The 27,242-nt window shown below is 49.4% G+C and overlaps 2 protein-coding genes across 6 annotated transcripts in view; one reads left to right on the top strand and one right to left on the bottom strand.

Moving 5' to 3' along the window:
• The first annotated feature begins 12,762 nt into the window (after window positions 1-12,762).
• Window positions 12,763-27,242, top strand: part of Tfcp2 (transcription factor CP2) — a 40,204-nt gene continuing 25,724 nt past the window's right edge. For all 5 annotated transcript variants that reach the window (XM_051160359.1, XM_051160358.1, XM_051160357.1 and 2 more), the window contains exon 1: window positions 12,763-13,009. In XM_051160359.1, coding sequence (XP_051016316.1) covers window positions 12,888-13,009 — 122 coding nt within the window. In that variant the 5' untranslated portion in view covers window positions 12,763-12,887. The remainder of the gene's footprint in view (window positions 13,010-27,242) is intronic.
• On the bottom strand, window positions 21,903-26,902 carry LOC127201777 (dnaJ homolog subfamily A member 1-like). Its single transcript, XM_051160501.1, is given in 4 exon segments — window positions 21,903-21,918; window positions 25,606-26,353; window positions 26,356-26,591; window positions 26,593-26,902. Coding segments are annotated over 4 exon segments (1,203 nt in total). The 5' UTR covers window positions 26,796-26,902.

The following is a 27,242-nucleotide window of genomic DNA, read 5'->3' as shown; positions in this document are numbered from 1 at the left end:
TCCTGTGAATCCAATCACCTTGCTATGCCCGGGACTCCTGTCCTGCCCGTCTCCCGGTGTGGGGGCACTGCCCGCTGAAGGCTTGGGAGGACAGGAAAAGCACTTGATGTAGTTGTGTGAATAAACAGTATTTTTTCTTTTGTACCGCTCTGCCTATTCATTTACTTGCCAGATGCGAGGGGCAGGTTGGGGGGCGGGTGTCAGGCCGAGGAGCTTCCTCACTGCCTTTGCTGTTGTCTTGCCTAGAGAACCCACAAGAAGGTCAGCGCCCCATTCTCACTTCAGAAGATTGCTTGGTCCGACCAGCCCCAACTCTCCCTGTGGGGCTGGGGTGTGCAGAGCTAAGGGGCATGCCCCTTTTCTCCTGATCTGTCTTGCTGGGACTTAGCATCCTAGAATCCCCTGCTGATCCTACTTTCCAACCCCTCTTCTCTTCGGCCCAATGGCAGATTATGCTTTGATGTGCACACTTCCTGCTTACAGTCTAGGCTAGAATAAAACACCTCCTCTGGAGAAGCTTTTAGTAAGGGAAAGCTCCTGCTTACAGGGTTGGAGCCTCTGGAGTCTGCCTGGAGGAGCCAGCAGGCCCGCTGTGTGGCAAGGGCCCCTTCCTGACAGGTAGATGGCTTTGTCATGTGGTAGAGGGACCTGTGCTCCCTCAGGCATCATGACTTAACCGTAACATTAATAGCCTGGCTTATACAGGTCTTTATTAAAATGCGGCTGTGTGCTAAGTGCATGTTCATTTATATCTTTCCCCAGCCTGCGCCTGTCTGGCACAGGCCTGCGACTAGCTTAGGGCTAGCCTAGGACGACTGCCAGGAGGGTTTCCCTTGGCCTGTCCTAGGAGCAGTTTTCATGTGGTCTCCCTCACAGCACCCCCACTTCCCACCTACCCTGTGCAGGTGCGGCCAAACTGCGGCGTAATCTAAACTAACAAGAGCAACATTATCACTCGCGTGGGTTCTAGAACATTCCAGATCCACCTCCCTGACCAAGCCCAAGGGATTCGTGGATGTCAAAGGTTCTGCCCCAAGGCTTGGGATGAGAGGAACTTTGCGGTGTCCCCTAGAACAGTGTTATGCTAGCCTAGATCTCATACCCTGATCAGCTAGCCACAGGAGCTGTGTGTGGGGCTCAGCAAATCAGCCAGCCGGGCACGATGTCGATGCTGCTTCCTCCCTTTGCCTTGAGGGAAATACTGAGAGCTGAGACCCCGGCCTCGGGGAGAGAGCCAGCCCAGGATTCTACTTAGCTCTGAGCTTTGGACTATGAAACGCGGGAATAAACAGAACCTGGCCAGAGGCAGACAGCTTGCTCTAGGGGAGACCTGGGAGCGCTGGCTTAGACCGGTTGAGGGTGGTTTCTGGCAGCTGCCATGGGAAAGTTTTAGATTTTAGAGGAAGGGTGCGGGGTGGGGGGTTGGGGGGTAAGGGGTGGAGGGGTCAGGTGGCCTTGGAGAAGACGCTTGGGAAGGTCATTCGTTGTTCTGTGGACGGCTTCGGCTTTGAAGCGGGAATTATGTAATAGACTGGCTGGTTTGGGGACTAGAGAAGTGAGGAGAAGGCCCTTGCAGGGCTCTGGAAACTTCTGACTAGTTTTTCCAGCTTCAAGGTCCTCAGAGCAGCTTCTGGGGCCTGTGGGAAGCTGGGCCGAGGGAGCAAGGCTCCTGGGTTCTCGTTCTGTACCTAGGGGGAACATGCGGGGGATTGACCTGAGAACCCGGAAACGCTGATTGGTGGGGTGTGGAGGAAAGGCGGCCAGGGCTAGAAGGGTCCTGCTGCGTGAGTCTCTGAGACAGGTGCGTGACGCTCCTTCTGTCAAGGGCAGCTAAGCTTTACAAACCGCCACCGGCCACCGTTTGCTCTGCTTTACTACAGCTTTGCAGCATTTATTGTCTCGGCTGGTTCTCGCCGGTCGTTTTGTGAAGCGAGAACTGTTATCGTTTCCCAGCTGGGACAGGGAAGATGAATGCCAAAGTCACTTGGTTTCTGCGTGGCAGACTCGCTCGGGATTTGAACCCATATGGGCTCTCTCTAGAGCTTTTTTGTACTTAACCCACACCCCAGCCTGGATAGAGCTTGACAGCTATTACCAAGAAATGTCCACTTTCGGGGCCTAATCCAGGGAAGCGAACCCTTCACCACTGAATCCAGACCTTTGTTAGTTGTACCTTTTGCTTAACAAGAACCGGGCTTTTATAGGTGGAATTAATGGCTATAGATATTTGGCCTGAAGGTAGCCATCACTGAATTTCTAGGGGTCCCAGCCCCTGGGATCCTGGTTTCCAATCCTGAAGCTTGAATTTCACTCTTAGTTTCAGTGAAAGGAAGAGGAGGAGGAGCCTGTCAGATCTCACAAAGGAGCTCCTATCCGTCATCCCAAAACAAACAGGGCCAGAGGCGCTCCTAGGCGCTGGCCATCCCAGCAGACCATAGCCTGCCCTGAGACGTCTCTCTTTTCTAGTTTATTATATTTAAGTGTGTGTGTGCACATAAGTGTGTGGTGTGCCTGTACACAAGTGTGTGCACATAAGTGTGTATAGAGGCGCGTGTAAGTGTATATAAGCATGTGCATGTACACAAGTACGTGTATATAAGTGTGTATGTGTGTAAGTGTGTGCACATGGTGGGTATGTGTGTGCATGTATGTAAGTGTGTGTGCCCGTGGAGACCTGGAGAGAGTCGCAGGTTGTTATGAGCTGCCTCACATGGATGCCGGGAACTGAACTCAGATCCTCAGAAAGAGCAGCAAGTGTTTAATAATTCTCCATGAATGTAATTCTTTCTTCCTTCATGCCCCCTCCCCCACCCACATCCACAGACCCATCTCTTTCTTATTGACACTATGTAGCCCTGGCCCCTGGCTGGCCTAGAACTCACTAAAGACCAGACTCAAACATAGATCCATCTGTGTCTGCCTCTGGAGTACTGGGATTAAGTCATGTGCCACCATGCCTGTCATTCATTAAATATTTTTTATATTCATGTTTTTATTATATGTGCTTGAGTGTTTTTGCCTGCATGTATATTTGCATGCCATGTGCATGCCTGGCGCCCTCAGGTCAGAAGAAAGTGTCAGATTTCTGTAACTGGAGTTACAGACAGTTGTGAGCTACACCATGTGGGTGCTGGGAACCCAGTCTGGCTTCTATGTGAGAGCGGCCATCGCTCTTAACCACTGAGCCATCTTTCTAGCACCCAGTAAATTTAAATGTAATTTTTTTGTTTTTGTTTTTCGAGACAGGGTTTCTCTGTGTAGCTGTGCCTGGCCTGGACTCACCCTGTAGACCAAGCTGGCCTCGAACTCACAGAGATCCGCCTGCGTCTGCCACTGTCCTGAGTGCTGGGATTACAGGTGTGCGTCACTGCACCCAGCACAAAATTTAATAATTTTTAAAAAGAAAATTAGAGTCTGGAGTGATGGCTGAGCGGTTAAGAGCACTGGCTGCTCTAGCAGAGGACCTAAATTCAGTTCCCAGCATCTACATGGAAGCTCACAAACTCCCGTAACTCCAGTTCTAGGAGATCCGCTGCCCTCTTCTGACCTCTGTGGGCACCCGTCATGCACTGGCATACATGCAGGCAAAACACTCAGGCATGTATAATACACAAGTTTTTAAAAGTTAAATATATTTCAGTGCATAAGTATGTGTATGTGCATGCTATGGTGCATGTGGAGGGGGAGCGGCTGGCAGCAGGTGGCTCTCCCGAATACTCAGTGGGTTCCCAGGTAGAAATCAGGTTTTTAGGCCTGGAGGGGAGCATCTGATGGTCTCACTGGCCGTGATGGCTAGCTTTCATTGTAAATATGACACAGCCTAGAATCACCTGGGAGACCTTCATAAGGGATGGCCTCCACCAGGCTGGCCTGAGGCAATGGTACGAGTTGTCTTGATTGCCTTACGGCTGTAGGGGAGCCATTTTAAATGTGGGCAGCACCTGTGGGATCAGATAAAAGGTCGTGGGCAAAGGAAAACCAGCCTTTTCTGCCATTTTACCTGCTTAGCCTTCACCCTGCGGATGGGTTCATCTACCCTATTGCTGCTGCTGCTGCTGCTGATCCCTTCACTATCATTGGAACGAGCATTCTTAGGACTGAGGACGAACAATTCCCCAGTAATCCTTCAGACATGCGGTGCCAGGTTAGGACGGCTGAAGCATGTTAGCCTTTCGGACTGAGCGACTGCTGAGTTCTCTTTGGTGTGAGAAAGCCACTGTTGGACTACTGTAACCTTATCATGTAAGTGAACCTAATAATTCCCTTTTCGTATATGTTTATTAAGTCAGTCCTGCTCCTTTAGGGAACCCTGACTAATACACTTAGCCCTCACCATTTTATTTCCTGACTCTGAATTACCTTGCCTATGAAGTGATTTCTTTCTTTCTTTTTTTTTTTTTTTTTCACTTTTCAAGAGAGGCTCTCACTAGTGTAGCCGTGGCTGTTCTGGAACTTACTCTGTAGACCAGGCTGGCCTTGAACTTACAGAGATCTGGCTGCCTCCAGGGATCTGGCTTAAAGGTGTATGCCACGCCCGGCTTATAAATGGAATTTACTACTATCTTTATTATGGGGGCAGGGAGATGAGACAATATACATAAAGCAGTTATGCTAATGCTTAGGAGGCCTCAGTGCCCGGGAGGCTATTGTTATGATTATTTGCTCAGGGGTAGCATTCAAGCTGCCAGCCCTCCGTAGCAAGAGGGGCAGAAGACCACAGTCTTAGAACTGCACAACAGGGCCTGCAGACATGGCTCAGAGGTTAAGGACGCTGATTGCTCCTCCAGACGTCCTGAGTTCAATTCCCAGCAACCACATGGTGGCTCATAACCATCTATAATGTGATCTGGTGCCTTCTGGCCTTCAGGTGTACATGCAGGCAGAGCACTGTATACATAATAATAAATAAATCTTAAAAAAAAAAAAAAAAAAAACTGCACAACTGAGGTCTCAGGAACTACTGGAGCTAAGTTCAGCTTTACTCAGGGAGAACAAGGCTATATACCCCTTGGGGATTGGGTGGGGCTCCAGGATAGGCGTTCATAACTGGTTGGAACCAGGCACTTTCCAGATGCTGCTGGTTTTGCATTTGGCAGCACGCTCTTATCATATGAGCGGGACACACAGCTCCTAATTATCCTATAGGCACAGGGAGGGGAGAGCTAGCAGGGAGCTGTGCCAAGGGCCATGTGTCAAGTGTGGTTAGGGACATCTATGCCTAAAGACTCTCTCCAGAAGCAGTGAGGCAGAGAGCTGGGGACCCTGCTGGGGAGAGGGAGTCCTGCACCTAACGCTGAGCTCAGAGTGGCCATCCGGACTGGGAGGACAGCAACCTCAAACAGCAGGGTCCTTCCAACAGTCTGCCTCGCTGTTTCATGAAGAGGAGATCTAAGCCCCTTTGGTTTTGTAAGGCCTCCTCACCCAAGCGGTCTACCTGGCTTTCTAATCCGGAGGTGGAGCCCCGCAGCTGACCTCGTCCAGGCCTGTGTGGGTGCTGGCGTATCTGAAGTTTTGATCTCCTGTGTATGAGAGCAGAGGTTCTAACTGGCTGACTCTCGACCCTGCTAAGAGTGGGGTCAAGGTGGGGGCAGCCCTTTTGTCCTGGCCAGTCCCGAGTCTAGACTGAGGTGTGCCTGCCTTCTCCCCTGCTGGGAACATGTATCTGGGAGCAACATACACCAGCTTACAGAGGAAAGAAGTGTGTTCCTCATGTTGATCTGAGGAAGGACATTTGGTGATTCCACTGGTGCAGCAGAAACATGGTAGAACAGCCTCCATTTTGAGGGAGTTTTGCTGGCTGGTACTACAAGTCTCAGTGTAAAGGGAGTTGGCTAAGTCATATTCAGAGGAGGCTTTGCAAGTGCCTTTTCCTTAGAGATCTCCCATGGTTAACCCTGACTGACTCCAGTCAGAGCCTGTTCAATCTCTTAAAGAGGTAAGGATCTGGTATAGTCTAACTCCTACGTGCTTTTGGGGTTTACTCTGTCTGGAAATACCCAACAGTCCTGCTCTGGGTCAGCATTAGAGCGGTTGAGCGTTTGCTGCTCTAGTTGGCAGTGTGAACCTGGGAGAGTGGCGCCTAAAACACAAGGCAGACTAGAGTCTTGTGCAGTCACCAGCTTTACTCCTCAGAGCGTGCGGCACTTCATGGCACTTCATACTCTGAGGGTTAAGAAGACCCTTACGATAAGGTATTCAAACTCAAGGTCAAGCCCCATGTGGCAAAACCATGCTTCTCTCCATCAACAGAGGCACATGAAGAGCGACAGCTGACGTAAACTCACTCCTGGCGCTCTGCCTGTGAGGGGCACAGGCGCACATTCCAAGAACAGCTCTGTGTTTTTGAAGAAACCGAGGTTACGAGATCTTCTGTTCTCCGTGTTTTCTCACAAGCACTCAGAATTCTCCTCATCCAGCTCAGGTAGTTGCCGTACCCTTTCTACTAGTTTAAACATAGACAGGTGCGCCTCTGGATTTGGGGTTAGGGTGGTGTTAGGAACCCACTCGTGACCAGGGGCATCTTGTGGCCTTGGGGAGAGTCAGGCCTGGGTTTCATTTCCTTAAGGACCATCATATAGAGGATCCTACTGGAACCAATTGGTCTATTTTCCCCAGGTGGGTATCTCTTGCATGGTGACTTTGTCACCCAGATCTTCCCAACAGGCATGTAAAGCCTGACTACGCATGCTGTCCCTGTGGCCCAGGAGTGGGTGCCAGCCCCAGCCAGGCCCTGATTTTAATCATCTTCCAGCAGGACAGACTGGAGGGTTTCTCCATTGCTTTCCAGAATTAGGGATCTTTGTGTCCCATGAGGGGTCTGTTTCAAGGCCATGGCTGCACAGGGATACGGCCAGCTTCCTTGACACGGGGATGGACTGCTCAACTGGGGGTTCTGAAGCCCCTTTGCCAGGAAACAAGTACCAGAATCTATCCTCTGTCACACGCTCCCCCGACCCCCAGCCCACCCACCAGCCCTCTAAGTGGCACAGTCACAGGGCGCAGAGGCCCACCCAGAAAGTGGGGTGGTCATCTGAAGTTCTGTTAAAGACAATCTTTCTGTTACCGTCTTTCTCAGTTCCCAAGTCCAGGTTTTGGTTCTATAGGGGTGGTACGCCCACAGCCCAGGGCGAAGGAAGAGAGAAACACCATGCCTGCACTTACCTCGAGGGACTCAGGAGGAGGATCTGGCGCCGTCCTCCGTCCTCCTCTGTGGGCTGATGAGACAGCTGGTTTGACATGGTTTGGGGTGGTGAGGATGGCCGGGTCAGGTCCCTTCCACACAGGCCACAGCGTGCGCGCTGCCGTTCTTTTTATCTGAGCCACGTGCCCTGGCATGCTGGAACTGCTGTGTGGGGGTGGGGCTGGGTGGGAGATGGCGGGATTTCCTTTATGGTCCAGTTAATGGCTTGGTGAGCTCCTTGCAAAGCTGGCAGGGAAGTTGATAGGGTGTGATTGGACATTTCTACCTGGGGGATATCTTGGAGTCTGGGGAGAACGGGAGGTGGGTTTTACTCATCCTTTCTACCCAGCCAGAGCTCTGTGACCTATGTGCATGATACAATTCCCAATTAATTTGGTTTGGTTTGGTTTGGTTTTCAAGACAGAGTTTCTCTGTGTAGGTTTCTGGTTTTTTTTTTTTGTTTTGTTTTTTGGGTTTTGTTTTTGTTTTTTTGTTTTTGTTTTTTGATTTTCGAGACAGGGTTTTTCTGTGTAGCCTTGGCTGTCCTAGACTCGCATTGTAGACCAGGCTGGCCTTGAACTCACAGAGTGCTGGGATTAAAGGTGTGAGCCACCATGTCTGGCTTCCAATTAATATTTAATACCTTTGCCAAACTTTGAAATACCTTGCCCAGACAATGGGCAGTCCAAACCTGGGGTTAGCTCTCAAAGAGGGCTCTTTGTAACTACTAGGGCACCTCTGTGCAGGTGAGGTAGGCTGCCACACACACTGAGAAGGTGTCTACAAACACCAGCAAGTGCTTACAGCCCCAAATGTTAGACACGATTTCAGCAAAAATCCGATTGTTAGTGCTCCCCAGTTCCTCCATCCCGGGTCCCTTGAAGGATTTTCTTCCCTTCGAGCCTTTCCTGAGTGCGGGTGACACACCTAGAAGTGGAGTCTTTGATCAGCCTCTGCAAATTTGGAACATAATGCCCATGTCTGCGCGGTTCTGCAGTGTTTGTGGTCCCTACGTGGGAGGCCGCTTGCCTCCCAGACCCACAGGAAGGATGGGTCTACCACCTGGCAGTGGCCATGATCCTTGTTCACCTTGTGTGGCCAGTTCCTGTTCTGCCCAGTCCAACTCGCCTGAGGTGTGTTCCAAATGGTTCAGCACTGTGGGTTCCGGCAGGGGTACTCAGACTTACGGAGGTTCCCCTGGCTCTAGGTCAACTCCCCAGGCTGCCTCTGGCTTCTAGGGAAATCCCTCTGTGTTCTTTGCAATGGACAATGGACACCCTTTTAGGAACTGGATAGCTTCCAATAGGGCTAAGATTTCTTGAGTCAATGCCAAAAGTTCAGCTCTCTGAGCTGCGGGTTCCCCTGCCTAAAGATCATGCCTAGATAGCCTTATCTTGGGTTACCAGTGTTACTGTAGTTTCGGACTATAAGACGCAGCTGACCGCGGGGCGGTGGTGGCGCACGCCTTTAATCCCAGCACTCAGGAGGCTCTACCCCCTATTTCCTCTCCTGCCTGTTTCCCTAAGAGCGCTAAACACAGCACAGCATTTCTTTCCTCGTCTGTCTTCAGCTGAATGGCAGTTGTCAGAACTTTCTGGGTGACTTCCAAAAGCCAAGACCTTTTCATTCCCTCCCATCCCTGTAACTTCTGGAGTTTTCTCCTTAAAGGCAATATTAGTGGCTCGCTGGTTCTGGGGGGCGTCTGGGTCTAGGGGGTTAAATACTGAGATGCCTCACTGAGCCTTTCCAGTAATCCTATGGGTGACTCGCCTGACCACTGGGTGACTTGACTCACCTTGGACAGACAGACTGGCGGGTTTTCTGGCTGCCTCGCTCAGCACCCCTAATAATGTCTGCCTGTGTGTCCAAAGCCCCCTTTTTTTCACTGGACTTGGGGTCCCACTCACCCGGGTGGTTGGGAAGGCCGGTCTATCTAGGCTTCACGTCCACCACGGGTCCCTGCACAGCACAGAGCCAGTGTCCGACTTTCCGGCTGGATCCAGCCTTACTCCTCAGCGGTGAACAAGGTGGTCTGGACTTGCTGGCAGTCATCCCAGGTTGGCTGGTCAGAGTAAGAGACAGTTCCCAACAGACTCCTTGGGTTTAGGGTCTTCCAGCTATATGAGTCATTGTTAGGGAAGGGGACATAAGCCATGACTGGGGCCATGGCTTCTGGTCTGCATCCCCCCCCACCCGCCGAACCAGAATCTGCTGGTGATGCTTCCCTTAGGGGGAGAACAGGGCGTGGTCCCCTAGCCTCAGATAATGCCTGCCTGGCTTCTTCACGTGTGAAGCCACAGCCTGAGCGAAAGCTGTAGTAGGCAGAGTTGACCTCCAGGCTTCCCCGAACCCCTCGAGGGCAGCGGTCCCTCCTCGCCTCCCATTGTACCTCCTACCGGTCTGGTTAAGATGTACTGAGGTGGGCTTTCCAGCTCCTCAGTCAGAGCAGGAAGAACTGGTGGTGCTTTCAGTGCCAGACAGTCTGGCCAGACCAAGCGTAGGTAATAGGCTGCTGGAGAGCCACCCACCTCTGGCACGGCCCGAACCCAGGACTTGAAAATCCCCACCCTTGCCGGGTGGTGGTGGCGCACAACTTTAATCTCAGCACTCGGGAAGCAGAGGCAGGAGGATCGCTGTGAGTTCGAGGCCAGCCTGGTCTACAAAGTGAGTCCAGGACAGCCAGGGCTACACAGAGAAACCCTGGTTCGAAAACCCAAAAAAAGAAAGCCCCCACCCTTGTGACACAGGGTTAACAGCCAAGCAACGGCGCACTGCACGCGAATAAAAGCCCGCCCCCCTGCCCAGCCTGCTGCCGCCTCTGTGCCTGCCAGACGCCGCTACCATGCTGTGTTTTTCCCCATTAAATCTGTGGAAGGTTTGCTATGTGGTGTGACTTTGTGGTATTCATTGGCTCCCAACTGCCAAAAGACTCTTGGGCTGGAAAACTGTTTCCCCAGGACCCTAACTCCCAGGGATAGAGCACAAGTTTTCAAACCTGGGAGTGGATGAAGAACAAGGTCAATACCTGGTCCCTTTTACAATTTAAAAAAAAAATTAATTTACTTATTTATTTTGGGTTTTCAAGATAGGGTTTCTCTGTGTAGCCTTGGTTATCCTGGAGTCACTCTGTGGACCAGGCTGGCATCGAACTCACAGCAATCCATACGCCTCTGCCTCCCGATTGCTGGGATTAAAGGCGTGCGCCACCATGCCCGGCTCAATTTTTTTTATTTAAAAAAAATATTTATTTCATGTACATGGGTGTTTTGCCTGCATGTATGTCTATGCACTGTGTGTTTGCCTGATGCCCAGGGAAGCCAGAAGGGATGTGGGATCCCCAGAGACTGGAGTTATGGACAGTTGTGAGTTTCCATGCAGGTGCTGGGAATTGAACCTGGGTCCTCTGAAAGAGCAGGCAGTGTTTTTGATCCCTGAACCATTGCTCCAACCCCCTTAAAGTTCTCTGTCATCTCTCTCTCTCTCTCTTTCTCCCCCGCGCCCTCTCTGTGTCCACAGTACTCAAAAGCAACTGAGACTAGAGTTACACATTTTGAGCAGTTTTCACTTTTCTTTCTTTCTTTCTTTCTCTCTTCTCGAGACAGGGTTTCTCTGTGTAGCCCTGGCTGTCCAGGAACTTGGAGATCTGTCAGCCTCTGGGATTTAAGGTGTGTGCTACCACGGCCCAGCTCAGGTTTCGCTCTTAACCACTGAGCCATCTCTCCAGCCCCTTCTTCCTTTTTCTTTCTTTTTTTCTTTTTCTTTCTTTGACAGGGTCTCACTCTGTAGAGCAGGCTAGCCTCCAGCTTCCTATGTAGCCCAGGCTGGGCTTGCCAGTACTAATGACCCTCATGCCTCACTCTCTCAACTGCTGGGATTGCAGGTATGTACTCCCAGACTCGGCCTTTACCTGTCTTATTAACACAGGTCTATGATGCCCATGTAGACCAGGCTGGCCTCAAACGCAGGCTCTCCTGCAGCTGCCTCCTGAATTCTGGCATTGAAGGTGTGAGCCACCATACCAAGTAATCTCCCCTATTCCTTAGGAGGTAGGACAGTGGGAGAAGTAGAGTCAAAAATATAAGTCAAACGGACTGTAAAGTTGGTGTGACAAGAATGAAGCATACTTTCATAAATAGGCAACACCTTCCGGTAAGAGGTTTATCATGACAATTTGGCCTTGGCTAATTTAAGCCCTTAGCCCATTTTCTGTTTGGTAAAATAAGTGCCATTTACCTTTAGATTTTTTTTTTTTTTTTTTGGTAAAAGACACTAGGTAGAGCCAGGTGGTGGTGGTGCATGCCTTTAAATCCCAGCACTCAGGAGGCACAGGCTGTTCGTAGCTTACGGATATACAGCCAGTACTTGAAATGGGGATAAGTACTTAATCCTTACAAGAGCAAGATGGAGCAGGTATGATTTCGCCTCCTGCTCCAGGGTCTTCACTGCACAGCCCTGGCTCCTCTGGAAATCAGATCTGCCTGTGTCTCTGCAGTGTTGGAACCAAAGGCACCAGCCACCGCGCCTGGGTATGACGATTCTTAAGCCGCCAAACTATAAAGACGCCAGAGGCCTGACTCTGTTCTGCGGATCTCTGCCCAACATTTCTCCACCATAACCTAAAACAAACAAAGCAAAAGGACCAGTAAGCGGGGCGGGGCGGGGCGGGGCGGCCCACGCTTTTCGTCCGAGCACTCGGTAGACAGGGGGTGCGGCTCTCTCAGTAGCGGGTGAGCCAAAGCTACCCAGAGACTCTGTCTCAAAACAACAAAATGTCCCTTTAATCCCAGCACTCGGGAGGCAGAGGCAGGCGGATCGCTGTGAGTTCGAGGCCAGCCTGGTCTACAAAGCGAGTCCATGATGGCCAAGGCTACACAGAGAAACCCTGTCTCGAAAAAAAAACCAAAAAAAAAAAAAAAAAAAAAAACCAACAACAACAACAACAACAACAACAAAATGTCTTCCCTCGGCTGCACGAGGGTGAAGATAAGGAGGGCAAGGAGGGAGAGTTTAAGACAGGACACCCGAGAAAGAAAGCCCCTCCGGGCTGGAACGTAGAGCTCTCAGGTACCGGCGACGCGCTGAGGCCGCCCACCATCCCGGGGGGCGGGGCGCCTTAGCGTCCATAGCCAATCACCGCTGCGAAGGCCGAGGAGGTCGCCTCTTCATTGGTGAGTGGGTGGGGTGACGCCACAACAGGGCGGAACCGGCGTCGTGATTGGCTGGCGCCCGGGCGGGTTTGCGCTTGGAGTCTGCGCCGAACGTTAGCCGTCCGAGACTCCGGGCCGTGCTCGTCGTCGTCGGGGTCTACGGAGGGCGTGGGGACGGCGCCACAGAAACCTGGGTTTTGTTCCGAGGGCGGAGAACGGGAAGAACCGGTGACCGGAAGTGATCCGACTGACCGGAAGCGATGCCCCGGGGGAGGAGCTTCCCGCGGGAGGGGGCGGAGGGGACGCTCGGGACCGCTGCTGTCTGGGTTCCGAGGCTGTGAGCGAGCCGGTGAGCTGAGCTCCGGCCAGTCCGGCGTAGGTAGCACCCACGCGCCTCAGGCTCCCGGGAGCCGAGCGGGAGGGCACCTGAGGAGCAGCCAGGGTGCAGCCGGGAGTCAGTCAGGTTGCGGTTCTGGTGCACGGCGCCCGCGGGAGCTTGTAGTTTGCTACTGTGGCGTCCCTGCCGGAGCCGGCGCCTGCTGGGGCCAGAAGGAGCCGGCATGGCCTGGGCGCTGAAGCTGCCGCTGGCCGATGAAGTGATCGAGTCCGGGCTGGTGCAGGACTTTGATGCTAGCCTGTCCGGCATCGGCCAGGAACTGGGTGCTGGCGCGTATAGCATGAGGTGGGTGTGAGTGCTTGGAGATCTTGTTAGCTTCTCAGCGACCAACGCAGGAGGATCTGAAAGGGTCGGGATGGCGGGTGCGGAGTTTAAAGAGCTGCCTGCAGCGGGGTGGGGTGGGGAGACTCCTCCCCCTGTTGGTTTGAGTGGTTGTGGGAGACCTGGAAAGGGGTCCTAGGAAGCGTCGTCAACCCTGCAGGGCCCTTGCATCCGGACCGCGTGGGAGACTGACGTGGGCACCCACGGTGTGTGTATATGTGGGTATGTCTGGGTTCATGTGAAGAAAGGGCTGCTGAGGGTGTCTGCGAACTTGGGGAGTTGGGGACTGAGGCTCAAGACTGACTACTTTGTTGGAAAGAAATGGGGGGAACCTTGGGCAAGAAATCCACACATAGCTGTCTCGTGCAACAAACTTTTCTTCTTAAGGGTTCTCTTACAGGGTTTCTGTCTTTGGAAACTGGAGCTGAGAAGTTTTAAAAAAGTGACAAAGCCATGTGTACTAGTACCAGCATCCCAGAACTCAGGAGGCAGAGGCAGGGGCATCAGGAGTTCGAGGCTTAGGGAAAGCTGGGTGTTTAAAAATTATTATTATTATTATTATTATTATTATTATTATTATTATTATTATTATATCACTGCTCAGTTAAAACTGGGTTTCAAAAACTATTATTATTATTATTGTTGTTATTATTGAGACAGGGTTGCTATGTGCCCCTCTGGTTACTCTGTAGAACAGGCTGGGCTCTAATTCAGAGATCTGCCTGCTTCTGAGTGCTGCGGTCGAAGGTGTGCACCGCTCCTGCTCAGCCTAAAGCTGGACTCTTGACTGTGCTGCAGAGAGAGAGTTTTGGGATAAATTACTATGAAGCACAGCTGGAGCTTACTAAAAGGGTTTCTACCGTCGATTTAAGCCTGGGGAGTAGGAGAAAGTGGGGTGCTGAGGAAAGGAAGCTGCCTGAGAATGGGGTTCAGGCCTCTTGGGGGTCATAAGTACCTTCACAGTAACTGTGTCAGTGGTTTCGGTAGCACCTGAAGTTGTACTTAACAGCTCATCCGTGGGATTATTCTAGGTCTCAGGGTTCAGAAGACGGTAAGATCTTTTTTTACTGTAAACAAAACTTTAGCCCTGTTTTAGGGTTTCCCAGGAAATATCTGGGAAGGAGTCAGGCTGTATTTGAAGGTAATGTAGGCTTAGGTCTTGTTTTGTTTTTTGAGACAGGACTTCTCTGTGTAGCCTTGAACTCTACCCTCCTGAGTGCTGGGATTACAGGTGTGCACCACCACCACCCAGCCTTTTTTTTTTTTTTTTTTTGAGACAGGGTTTCCCTGCGTAGTCCTGACTGTCCAAGACTTACTTTGTAGATAAGGCGGGCCTTGAACTCACAGCAATCCACCTGCCTCTGCCTCCTGAGGGCTGGCATTACAGGCATGCACCACCATGCCTGGCTGGAATATTCTTTCTTTCTTTCTTTCTTTTTTTTTTGAATACTATTTCTATGTTGATAGTCTTCACACGAACTATAGTTACTTGTCTTGGGGACCCCCCCCCATCTCCCATTTCTGTGTGCTGTGGGGGTCAAAGGGCAACTTTCAGGAATTGGTTCTATCCCTCAGCCATGTAGAATCCAGGATGGAAGGCAGGTCCTCAGACTCGGTGGGTGGCCAAAGCCTGAAGCACAGCTTATTTCTCAGCATCAGAGACTCAGCCACACTCCCTTTCCTTCCCTTCTCATAATTTTTGCTGTCTTTCTCTCCTGAGACTTTTAAGGCTAAAAATCTGTTTTCTAGAGCTTGTTTGGTGTTGGGTAGTGATGCAAACCCCACAAACCCAGGGACCAAAGGTCTCGACCTAAGAAAGACATGAGAAGGCTCAAGCTTGGAGAGGTTTTTTCTTTTATTCATTCATTCATTTTATTTATTTATTTTTTTAAATAAATTAGTCGTGATACACTTCAGCTTCTGTGACTTGGTGGAGGAGAGGGATTTTGGTGCATGATATGTAAATAATATAATAGACATTCAATAAAATAAAAAAGAAAAGAAGTTAGTCAGACTTTCTGTGATGTGCTTAAGCTTGGGTTTTTGTTGTTGTTGTTGTTTTGAGACAGGGTTTCTCTGTGTAGCCTTGGCCATCCTGGACTCACTTTGTAGACCAGGCTGGCCTCGAACTCACAGCGATCCGCCTGCCTCTGCCTCCCGAGTGCTGGGATTAAAGGCGTGTGCCACCACGCCCGGCTCTTAAGCTTGGTTTTGTTCTGAGTTTTTCCTATATCTATTTTGGAAAAGTCCTTAGGAATAAACTACTATCTAAAATCCCATTTCCCTGGTGATGGTGGCGCAGGCCTTTAATCTCAGCACTCAAGAGGCAGAAGCAGGCAGATCTCTTGAGTTCAAGACCAGCCTGGTCTTCAGAGTGAGTATGGCTACTCAGGAAAACTCTGTCTCGAGAAAAATAAAGAAAATAAAATCCCTTTTCAGGTCTGGGGAGATGCCCAGTGGATCCTGCCCTACAAGCATGTACCACACAACATCTGAGTTTGAAACCACAGCACACACATGAAAAAGCCAGGTATAGCTCCTAGAGCACACCTTACCCAGGGAGCACTAGGGACCTGTGCATACCTTACCCAGGGAACACTAGGGCCACAGTGCACACCTTACCCAGGGAGCACTGGGGCTCTGTGCACACCTTACCCAGGGAGCACTAAGGCCCTGTGCATACCTTACCCAGGGAACACTAGGGCCACAGTGCACACCTTACCCAGGGAGCACTGGGGCCCTGTGCACACCTTACCCCAGGAGCACTGGGGCCCTGTGCACACCTTGCCCCAGGAGCCTTGAGGCCCTGTGCACACCTTACCCAGGGAGCACTGGGGCCCTGTGCACACCTTACCCCAGGGAGCACTGGGGCCCTGTGCACACCTTACCCCAGGGAGCACTGGGACCCTGTGCACACCTTACCCAGGGAGCACTGGGGCCCTGTGCACACCTTACCCCAGGAGCACTGGGGCCCTGTGCACACCTTGCCCCAGGAGCATTGAGGCCCTGTGCACACCTTACCCAGGGAGCACTGGGGCCCTGTGCACACCTTACCCCAGGGAGCATTGGGACCCTGTGCACACCTTACCCCAGGGAGCACTGGGGCCCTGTGCACACCTTACCCCAGGAGCACTGGGGCCCTGTGCACACCTTACCCCAGGGAGCACTGGGACCCTGTGCACACCTTACCCCAGGGAGCACTGGGGCCCTGTGCACACCTTACCCCAGGGAGCACTGGGGCCCTGTGCACACCTTATCCCAGGGAGCACTGGGACCCTGTGTACACCTCACCCCAGGGAACACTGGGTCCCTGTGCACACCTTACTCTGGGAGCACTGGGACACTGAGGTGCCTAATGATAATGAGAAAATAGGCTTCTGTTTGACATATTTCAAGGTATGGCTTTGCTGATTCAAATTTCTTTCTTTTTTTTATGGTTTTTCAACACAGGGTTTCGCTATGTAGCCCTGGCTATCCTGGACTAGCTTTGTAGACCAGGCTGGCTTCAAACTCAGAGATCCACTTGCCTTTGCCTCCTGAGTGCTGGGATATTTGTTTTTGTTTTTGTTTTTTGAGACAGGGTTTCTCTTTGTGTCGCCTTGGCTGTCCTGGAACTCACTTTGTAGACCAGGCTGGCCTCGAACTCACAGCAATCCACCTGCCTTTGCCTCCCTAGTGCTGGAATTACAGGTGTGCGTGCCACCACACCCGGCTTAATTTTTTTTTAAAGATTTATTTATTTTATGGCTGTGAGTGCTCTATCTGCATGTACATCTGCAGGCCAGAAGAGGGCATCAGATCACTTTATAGATGGTTGTGAGCAACCATGAAATTGCTGGGAATTGAACTCAGGACCTCTGAAAAAGCAGACAGTCCTCTTAACTGCTGAGCCACCTCTCCAGCTCCTCAAATTTCTTTTAGTAAATGTTTAATATTGTGTATATTGTCTGGAAGTAACTTTATATCAGGCTCGCTCAGGGCGTTTTGGTGTTGTTAGCTAGGGTCTCAGGTAACCCAGCTAGCTTCCAACTTGCTGCCTAGCTGAGGATGACCTTCAACCTCTGACTCTTTCTGTTTCTTTATGTTCGTTTTGCTTTTCAAGACAGGGTTTCTTTTCGTAGCCCTGGTTGTTCTGGAACTCACTCTGTAGACCAAGCTGGCCTTGAACTCAGGGATCCACCTGCCTCTGCCTCCCGAGTGCTGGGATCAAAGGTGTGTTGTCTCCATAGCCAGATTATGTGGTATAGGGATCAAACCCAGGGCTTTGTGAATGCTAGGCAAGCACTACCCACTATATCCGGTGTCCTGGTCAGGGTGGGCACGTGTGTGGGTGGGTTGGTATGGGTGTGCGCGCGTGTGTGTGTGTGTCTGTGCGTGTGTGTGTGTGTGTGTGTGTGTGCGCGCGTGTGTGTGCGCGCGTGTGTGTGTGTGTGTGTGTGCGCACTCATGCACATGTATGTACATGTATGTGGAGGCCAGAGGTTGATGTCAAATGTTTTCTTCATGGAAGTCAGAAGGTGTTGGATGCCCTGGAACTGGAGTTACAGATGGTTGTGAGCCACCATGTGGGTGCAGGAAGTTGAAGTCTGGTCCTGTATAAGAACAACCAGTGCTCTTACCCATTCAGCTGCCTCGCCAGCCTGGTCGATGGCTTCTTTCGCTGTGCAGAAGCTTCTTAGTTTTCTGAGGTCCCCCTGGTCAGTTGTCAGGCAGATGGAGTCCTGTTCAGGAAATCTTCTCCTGCACCCCGGCATGGAGCACTCCTGTCCTCTCCTGCACCCCGGCATGGAGCACTCCTGTCCTCTCCTGCACCCCGGCATGGAGCACTCCTGCCCTCTCCTGCACCCCAGCATGGAGCACTCCTGTCCTCTCCTGCACCCCGGCATGGAGCACTCCTGCCCTCTCCTGCACCCCGGCATGGAGCACTCCTGTCCTCTCCTGCACCCTGGCATGGAGCACTCCTGCCCTCTCCTGCACCCCGGCATGGAGCACTCCTGTCCTGCACCCCGGCATGGAGCATTCCTGTCTTGTTTTGTACCCCGGCATGGAGCACTCCTGCCCTCTCCTGCACCCCGGCATGGAGCACTCCTGTCCTCTCCTGCACCCTGGCATGGAGCACTCCTGTCCTCTCCTGCACCCTGGCATGGAGCACTCCTGTGTTTTGTCTCATTCCAGCAGTTTCAGTGCTTCGGGTTTAGGTTTTTGATCCATTTGGAGTTAGTTTTTGTGCAAAGTAACAGACACAGATCTGACTTCATTCTGCCTGTGAACAACCACTTTTCCCAACACCACTTTTGAAGATGCTTTATTTTCTCCTGGTGATTTTAGCCTCATTGTCTAATATGAAGTAGCTGGTGTTATGTTTGCCTGTGTTTGGGTCTTCAGTTTTGTTCTGTTGGTCTGTCTGTTTCTGTGCCATATTGTTTTACTCCTGTGACTCTGTCATGTATCTCAGGATCTGGAATTGTAATCCCTCCAGTGTTGTTCTTTTTGTTCAGGATTATTTTGGCTATCTGGGGTCTTTCGAAGTTCCATATGAATTTTAGGAGGGTTTTTTTTTTTCCTGTAAAGAATGAAATGAGGATTTTGATTGGGATTGCATTGAATGTGTGTGTCGTCATTTTCACAATGTTGAGTCTGCCAATCACAGCATGGTGAGCCCTTCCATGTCCTCAGAGGTCTAAGCTTCGACTGCAGTGGCCTTTGCATCCTTAGTTATGTTACGCCTGGATGTTTTGTTTTCTTTGAGGCTGTTGGGAACGGGAGTGCACCCCTGACCCCCTTCTCTGTGTGCTTATTTTTGGTGTATAGAAAAGGTATTGGCTTGTGCAAGTTGATTCTGCATCCAGCCACATTCCTGAACTTCTTTATAGTTTCTAGAGGTTTCTGGTAGAGTGCTGGGGTCTCTACTGCAGTGTAGCTTTACCTGCGAATCTGCGTGCTGTGATGACTTCTGCCTGACGGGAAATGGTGGTATCTGTCCTGTTCTGACTTCTGTGCGACTGCTCCAAACTTTTTCTCCATTTAGGACAGTTGTTCTCAACCTGGGGTCACATACCAGACGTCCTGCACATCAGATATTTACACTACAGTTGATAGCAGTAGCAGGATTACAGCTATGAGGTAGCAGTGAAGTCCCTCAGCACATGGGGAACTGTGGAAAACGCTCACAGCACTAGGAAGGGTGCGAACCACTGAGTTAGGACAATGTTGGCTCTGGGTTTCTTCTGTTTAGCGTGTTGAGGTGTGTTCTTTCTAGCCCTGTGTTCTCTCACTGGACTTTGTAAACGGCTTTTCTGCATCTATTGAAACGATCACTATGGTTTATTGCATTCACCAACCTGTAAATGTTGATCCATCTTGGTCATAGTGTGTAGCTTTTGGTGTCTGTTTGGAAGTGGTTTATTATGTATTTTTGAGTCTGTTTGTTAGGGTACTGGCCTGTTGTTTTCTGTTGTGGTGGTTGCTGTGTCTTTTCCTGGTTTAAGGATCACACTGACACAGCAGGGTTGGGGAGTGCTCCTTTTTTTTTTTTTTTTTTTTAATACTAATTTAGTCTGGTGGTTTGGGTCAATCTAGAAATCCATTTCTTTTAAGTTTTCCTGCTTAATTGCAGTACAAGCTTTAAGTATTCTGAATTTCTTTGATGTCTCTTGTACTGTTCCCTTGTTCATTTCTGACTCTGTTAACTTGGCTTCTTTATTTCTTTCCGTTTGTTGAACCAAGGGTCTGTCAGTTTTGTTTATCTTTAAAAAACAGCTCTGGGCTGGAGAAATGGCTCAGCGGTTGGTTAAGAGCACTGACTGCTCTTTCAAAGGTCATGAGTTCAATTCCCAGCAACCACCGTGGTGGCTCACAACCATCTATAATGAGATCTGGTGCCCTCTTCTGGAATGCAGGTGTACATGCAAATACAGAACTCATACATAAAATAAAAATAAACATTAAAAGAAAAGAAGCGGCTCCAAGATTTGTTGGTTCTTTGTATTGTTTTCTTTGTTTGTTTTTTTTTGCATGTTTGCTTTAATTTCGACTTTGATTTCTATTATTTTTTGCCATTAACTGGGTTTGAATTTGTTTTGTTCTTGTTTTTCCAGATTTCCGAATTGCCTCGCTAAGCCATTTATTTGTGCTCTTTCTGATTTTGGGGTTGGGAGCCGGGGTTTGAGACAGGGTTTCTTTTTGTAGTGTTAGCTGACTTGGAACTTGCTCTGTAGATCTCTGGCTGGGATCAAAGGCATGTGCCACCACTGCCTGGCCATGATTTCTTTCTTTTTGTTTTTGTTTTTCGAGACAGGGTTTCTCTGTGTAACCTTGGCTGTCCTGGACTCACTTTGTAGACCAGGCTGGCCTCGAACTCACAGCGATCCGCCTGCCTCTGCCTCCCGAGTGCTGGGATTAAAGGCATGCGCCACCACGCCCGGCTCCATGATTTCTTTCTTAAACCACTATGTTTTAGCAATATTTTGTTACTCATTAAGATAGCAGGGTAGGCTCTACAGGATTGTTTTTTGCTCCCAACAAAACTTAGTAGTAGTGATAAATGAATATACAATGGAAGATGCTAGTTCTACACACGCACACACACGCACACACACATGCACACACACACACACACACGCACACACACATGCACACATGCGCGCGCACACAGAGAGACAGAGAGAGAGAGCAGCATATTTTAAAAGGCCTCATGCTGTTTAAGGAAATGTAGCCCATAACTCTTCATAGTACACTAAGAACCCAGGGTTACCTAATAAATATTACCGTGTTTGCTTTTGTAAAACGTGCTCTCCCCGTGTTTCTTGGGCTGGACTCAATCTGTGGCCTGTCCCAGTGTCCCCTGAATACTGAGGTTAAATGCACAAGCCTTAGAGCCGGTGTACATGTTATCTATTGTTTCATTTTGGTTTGAGTTTGTTTTTTGTTTGTTTGTTTTTTTGAGACAAAGTCTTAGATAGCACGAGCTAGCTTCAAACTTACTATGTAGTTAAGGCTGTCTTTGAACTGGTCCTCTTGCCCTACCTGCCAACTGTTGGGATTATGGATGTGAGCCACCAGGCCCAACTTGTCTTTTAAAAGAACACATTAATGCTATAAAAGTATATTGCCAATAAAATACATATTTTTTCTCTCTAAAGAGAGAGTTTTAAAGAATTTGAACAGTATGGCAGATGTCCTTATGTAACTCTTGATTACTCATCTACTTTGCCTATTGTTTTTCTGCCATAAAAATTACTTTCTTTACAGAAAACAGAAGAAAAACAGAAATGGCGAGGTCATGTCTGTATCATATTAATTAGTAACTAAATCAAAGACTGAGTCTGTGCCATAGGTTTGGTGTGTGTGTGTGTGTGTGTGTGTGTGTGTGTGTACTTTTTCAGTAACCATTGCTTCAAGAAAGCATCCTTTTTTTTCTTTCTGGTTTTTCAGACAAGGTTTCTCTGTGTAGCCTTGGCTGTCCTGGACTCACTTTGTAGTCCAGGCTGGCCTTGAACTCACAGTGATCCACCTGCCTCTGCCTCCCGAGTGCTGGGATTAAAGGCGTGCGCCACCACGCCCGGCTTGAAAACTTCCTTTTTTGTATGTTGTGCAGATCACCTCGTTTGTAGTTGATTGCTGAGTGCTGTCTAGTTTTGAGCCTCCCTCTTTTTCTTTGTCTCAGGTGTCGTTACCTGTAGAATTCCTTTCATGAGAAACTGGCGGCTAAGCGAGGCAGGTTGAAGTTCATGACAACTTACTGTCCTGAGTCAGTTTCTGCCGTCCTTGAGTGCTGGCTGCTGTTAGTCTTGGGCCTGGTAGATTTCCTCACACTTGTCCCTCTGCGTTCTCTAGGCTCTTTCTGGAAGAGAGTATCTCAACTGCTGGTAGGCCTGAAAGGAGAAGGCTAAAGCACAGTTAAGAATAGAGACCAGCCGGGCGTGGTGGCGCACGCCTTTAATCCCAGCACTTGGGAGGCAGAGGCAGGCGGATCTTTGTGAGTTCGAGGTCAGCCTGGTTTAAGTAGTGAGTTTCAGGACATCCAGGGCTATGTAGAGAAACTCTAGTCTCATCACCTGCCTCCCCCGCCCCCCAGTGATTGACAACAGCGTACATAGCGCTGCAGAATTGAAACAGAAATATAAAGTCCCATCAGTAACACATTCTAAAGCACATAGAAGTCATCTCTTCAAATCGCTTCATTGAAATGAGTCAGATGAATGAGGCAATTTGATAGTCGAGTAAAATGCTCCCTTGCACGTTGGCAGGCACTCCCTCCCGAGAGGCTGCAGAATGGGCTCCCCAGCTGTAAGCAGCTCACCCAGGAGAGCAGCGCAGACTTTCTCCTTGCACTAGCGCTTATTAACCACACATGGTATGGGCGTCCTTAGGACCTGCTCACTTGGATAATTTTCACCTTGCACTACACCCTTGTGTCCCACTCACACTGATCCTCTTTCCAACTAGTCCTACTTTCATGTCGTGTGTGCGCGTGTGTGCGTGTGTAACTTTAAAAGGTAGCCTCCTGTGAATGGAGCCATGTTTGGGGTAGCCATGTTTGCTTTGAGTAATTTTAGAGTCTCAACCTTAAATGACAGGTCTGTGCTTGGTCATGGAGGGTTAAGTGGAATGCCGCGAGCTGCTGAGAGCAGGACCGGTATGGTAGCCTCCCTAGGCACTGAGCTTTGAGAAGGAAAGTACCAGCCTACGCTAATGAGGGTTGAGCTGTTGCTATGTCAAAATCCAATTTCCCTTGATTCCTGGTAATTGTCACTAATCTTTCAAAGAAGCCGGCGGAGGTGATCTGTCTGAAGATGGTGTCACAGTAAAGTCTCCAGCGCCCAGCGTTGGGCCCATGTTTGTTTCATTTCCTCCAGCGTTTGCTGTAGCTGATCTTTCTAGAAGTATTCTCCATGGTTTGAGATCGTCTTCAGGAACACTAGTATTTCTCCCTGGCCAGCATGCCTAGGAAGGGTAAACCCCCTGCCTTTTGCACTCTTATTTCTCATATGGCCCAGGTTGGCTTTGAACTCGTGACCCTCCTCCTTAGCCTCCCTAGTGCTGGGATTACAGGAGTATTCCGGCACACTGGGCTTTCTCTACTCCCTCCCCCCCCCCTTTTTTTTAAAGACAAGTCTTTTTTTTTTTTTTTTTTTGGTTTTTCGAGACAGGGTTTCTCTGTGTAGCCTTGGCCATCCTGGACTCACTTTGTAGACCAGGCTGGCCTCGAACTCACAGCGATCCGCCTGCCTCTGCCTCCCGAGTGCTGGGATTAAAGGCATGCGCCACCACGCCCGGCTAAGTCTTTTATTTTTATAATTTAAAAAATTGTATAAGTATGAATATTTTGCCTGCATGTGCATGTACCATGTGTGTGCCTGGTGCCTGCACGTGTGTATGTACCATGTGTGTGCCTGGTGCTGCACATGTGTATGTACCGTGTGTGCCTGGTGCCTGCATGTGTGTATGTACCATGTGTGTGCCTGGTGCTGCACATGTGTATGTACCGTGTGTGCCTGGTGCCTGCACGTATGTATGTACCATGTGTGTGCTTGGTGTCTGCATGTGTGTATGTACCATGTGTGTGCCTTGGAGGTCAGAAGAGAACGTGGGACCCCAGAACTGGAGTTCCGATGGGTGTGAGCCACACCAGTGTGTAACACATAGCAAGTACCTTTAATTGCTGGGTCACCTTCCCACTTGTAACCACGCCCAGCCAGGCTGTGTGCCCAGCCACAGAGGGGAGGGGAGAGCACCTTCAGGCAGGGCTCTTCAGGAGCTTCTCTTTGCCACAACAGCTGTAGTAAAAAGTGATTCACAGTCTGGGTGTCCGGAGACTCGGGGCTCTGATCCCAGCACTTGGAGGTGTAGACAAAAGGATCTCCAGTTTAGGGCCAGCGTGGGCTGTGTAGGAGCTTCTGTCTTTAAAAACAGAAGGCTCAACTTCCTGAGAGTGGGGAGTGCAGCATCAGAGCCAACACACGTGAACCTGGACCTTTCTCCTGTTGTCCCATGGTGCTGTGGCTCAACCTGGAGCCTCCCTGATGCTCTTCTCTGGAGCATCCCTGACACTTTAGCTCCAACTGTTAGTAGCCGGCCATGCTGTGTGCTCGAGGGATGGAGACGGGGTCACCGGCCTGCTAGCCACAAGCCCAGCTCTAAGTGCAATGTGAAGTCCTGACTCCAAGGCATAAGGCTGAGTGGGTAAAGCAGGATCCCCACCTCCTCCTCTGGTCCTCTGTAGGGTGCATACTTTGCTCCCGGTGCATATACACCCTTACACACACATTTGCACAAGAAAACAGGAGGAAACCTCCACAGACAAAAGATGTGCGAGTGTGGAGCTAGGCATAGTGGCACACGCTTGTAATCCCAGCACCTTGGAGATGAAAGTATGAAGATCTCCAGATAAGGCCAGTCTAGGTTACAGAATAAACAGTCTCCAAAACAAATGCACAGGGGCTGGAGCGCGGCTGCTTTCCAGGGGTCCCTGCTTAGGCTCTTAGCCTCACACTGGGCTGCCTACACATTCCTGTAACTTCAAGGCAACTGACATCCTTCTCTGGTGTCTGAGCGGTCCAGAATACATCTGTTGCACATACATATAGGATACATAAATATCTTTTTTTTTTTCACTTTGTAATTAGTGTATTAGGAGATCATACATTTCAGTAACTGCTTAAATTGTGATATCCAGATTTAAGCATGTGAACATGTGACTTAAGTATACAACAGCGCTATTCATAATTTGCTATACTACCAACATTAAATTGCAGTTACGTTGGAGCCTAAATCAAACAGCAAGCCTGTAACAGACCTCAGGAACACCCTTCCTAGATTATACATGCAAGTCACCTCTCCACATACAGGTCATGTCACTTTAATTTGCAAATTACTTGAGCTTTGGAAGTCACTACCCAAGGATTTGAGAAGGGAAAAAAGGTGACCATGTTCTCTCTCTCTCTCTCTCTCTCTCTCTCTCTCTCTCTCTCTCTCTCTCTCTCTCTCTCTCTCTGTGTGTGTGTGTATTTTAAAGATGGCACAGCAGAAGGGAATTCAATCTAGTAGAAGCAAGCCCTCAAGCAGTAGCTTATAATAGCTTCTTTAGGAATGTATCATTTCTATCACTAACACAGGCGAAATTATATATTATACCACCTTTTAGTAATGGCTGACGCAATACAATGCAGATGCATCACAATTAATTCACTTCATACAACTACCTAGACCAACATGTTGCTAATACTTCTTTTTCTGATTACCAGTTAAATACAGAATTTTAATTCCATAGCTTAACAATGAATGGCCAAACAACACATGCCTAGCAGGTCAGTCTGATGTACACAGCTATTATCAGTTACACAAGATAAGGCCTAACAGATACTAGAGAAATTTTAAAGTAGTTTTTACAAGTATTAAACTTTCATCTTTTATATTTTATACTTGTGTTTATTCTTCATTTAACCTTTAAAACACTACTATAGTTAAAACTAAAACAATAGCCAAGTAGTGAGCATATTATGACTACAGTCCTCCCCACATTCACTGCCGCATGTAGAATGTCATAGTGACTGGCCCACTCAGAGGTCTGACACTGAACGCCACCTCTAGGGTGATGGTCATCATCCTCGTAGGCTTCTCCATTATAATGACGCCGTCTTTCCTGATTTGGATCAAAGTCCACCAGCTCTACCTGATCCATTTCATCAGTCTCTTCTACTTCTTTCCTTTCAGGAAGAAGTTTTTCCAGCAAAGAGAGTTTATCAGGAGAGAAAAGGCCATTTTCAGGGAAGTTTACCTTAACCTCAGTGATTAGACGTGCTTTCTCATGTGGCTGGTGGTACATTGGCATGCCTTCATTTAGCACACGCTTTGTATCTCCATGCTTGACAATCTGACAGGGATGAGAGGTGATGACTATGGTTCGGTTGTCAAGAGTGGATATTGGCTTTTGGAAGCCACACCGTGCTTCCGCCAGCTGTTTGCCCATACACATGAAAAGGTCTCCTCCTTGTCGTGTGAAAACAGCATGGTCCTTCTGGTCTGAGACAATGATAATGTCTCCCAGCTCCAGTCCTGGCTCTTGGTCTTCTTCACCGTGGAATGTTATCTTCTGACCGTCTTTCATGCCTTTATCAATGTGAACTTCTAAAAGCTTCTTCTCACGAACTATTTTCCTTCCATTGCAGCTCTTACATCTGTCTCTAGGGCTGATGCGTTCTCCGTGACCCTGGCACTCCATGCACACTGACTGGATCTGCTGAACCGTTCCTGGTCCGATCTGGTGGATCCGTCTTTGCATGCCAGTCCCCCGGCAGTTGGGGCAGCACCTACTGCTCCTTTCTTACCACCTCGGCCTTCACATTTGTCACAAATCCCATTCTTTTGCAGAGCAGGTTTTCTTGTTGCACCGTTATACAAGTCTTCTGGGGTCACTGAGCGCTGATGAACAACATGTTTACCTCTCCTGTCTCTTTGCATCCTTCCTCCTCCTCCAAAGAACATATCGAAGATGTCCATGGGCGAGCCAAAACCACCACCTGCTCCACCCTCTTTAATCGCCTGCTCCTCCTTTGTCATATAATTCCCTTTTTTTGGAATCAGCAAGAACTTCGTAAGCTTGAGAAATCTGTTTAAACTTTTCTCCTTCATTTGGATTCTTCTCAGGGTGGTACTTCAGAGCCAATTTTCTATATGCCTTTTTCAATTCTTCCTGGGTGGCATTGGGTTTGACCTCCAAAACATCATAGTACGTGGTTTCTTTCACCATGGCTTACAGCCGGTGAGCGGGCCAGTGCTGGAGAGCGGAGAGAGGAGCGTAGCACAGTGCGGTTCAGGCAGACGCGGCTCCTCCACCACCCACCAAGCATTCTGGAAAGTTCCCAGGATACATAAATATCTTTAAAAATGCAACAAACAAGATTGTTAAAATTCCTCAGCACTGTCCCTTTCTTCTGTTTTTGGGTACCATCTGCTCAGCACCTATTTTAAGGGTCCTTAACACGAAGTTTATCATGCATACCTCTGTCAGTCTCCCTCCTTACTCTCATTTTTTAAAATAAAAATAATTGTTTTTCACTTATATATATGAGTGTTTGCATGCATGTATGTATACCATGAGTTATGCCTGGTGTCCATAGAGGTCAGAGGAAGACATTGGATTTCCTTGAACTGGAGTTACAGAAAGTTGCGAACAACAGTGTGGATGCTTTAAATT

Source organism: Acomys russatus, chromosome 17, assembly GCF_903995435.1.
Source record: "Acomys russatus chromosome 17, mAcoRus1.1, whole genome shotgun sequence".
Taxonomy (NCBI): domain Eukaryota; kingdom Metazoa; phylum Chordata; class Mammalia; order Rodentia; family Muridae; genus Acomys; species Acomys russatus.
Note: the sequence above shows the minus strand (reverse complement) of the source record. Positions and strands in the feature narration are given on the sequence as shown.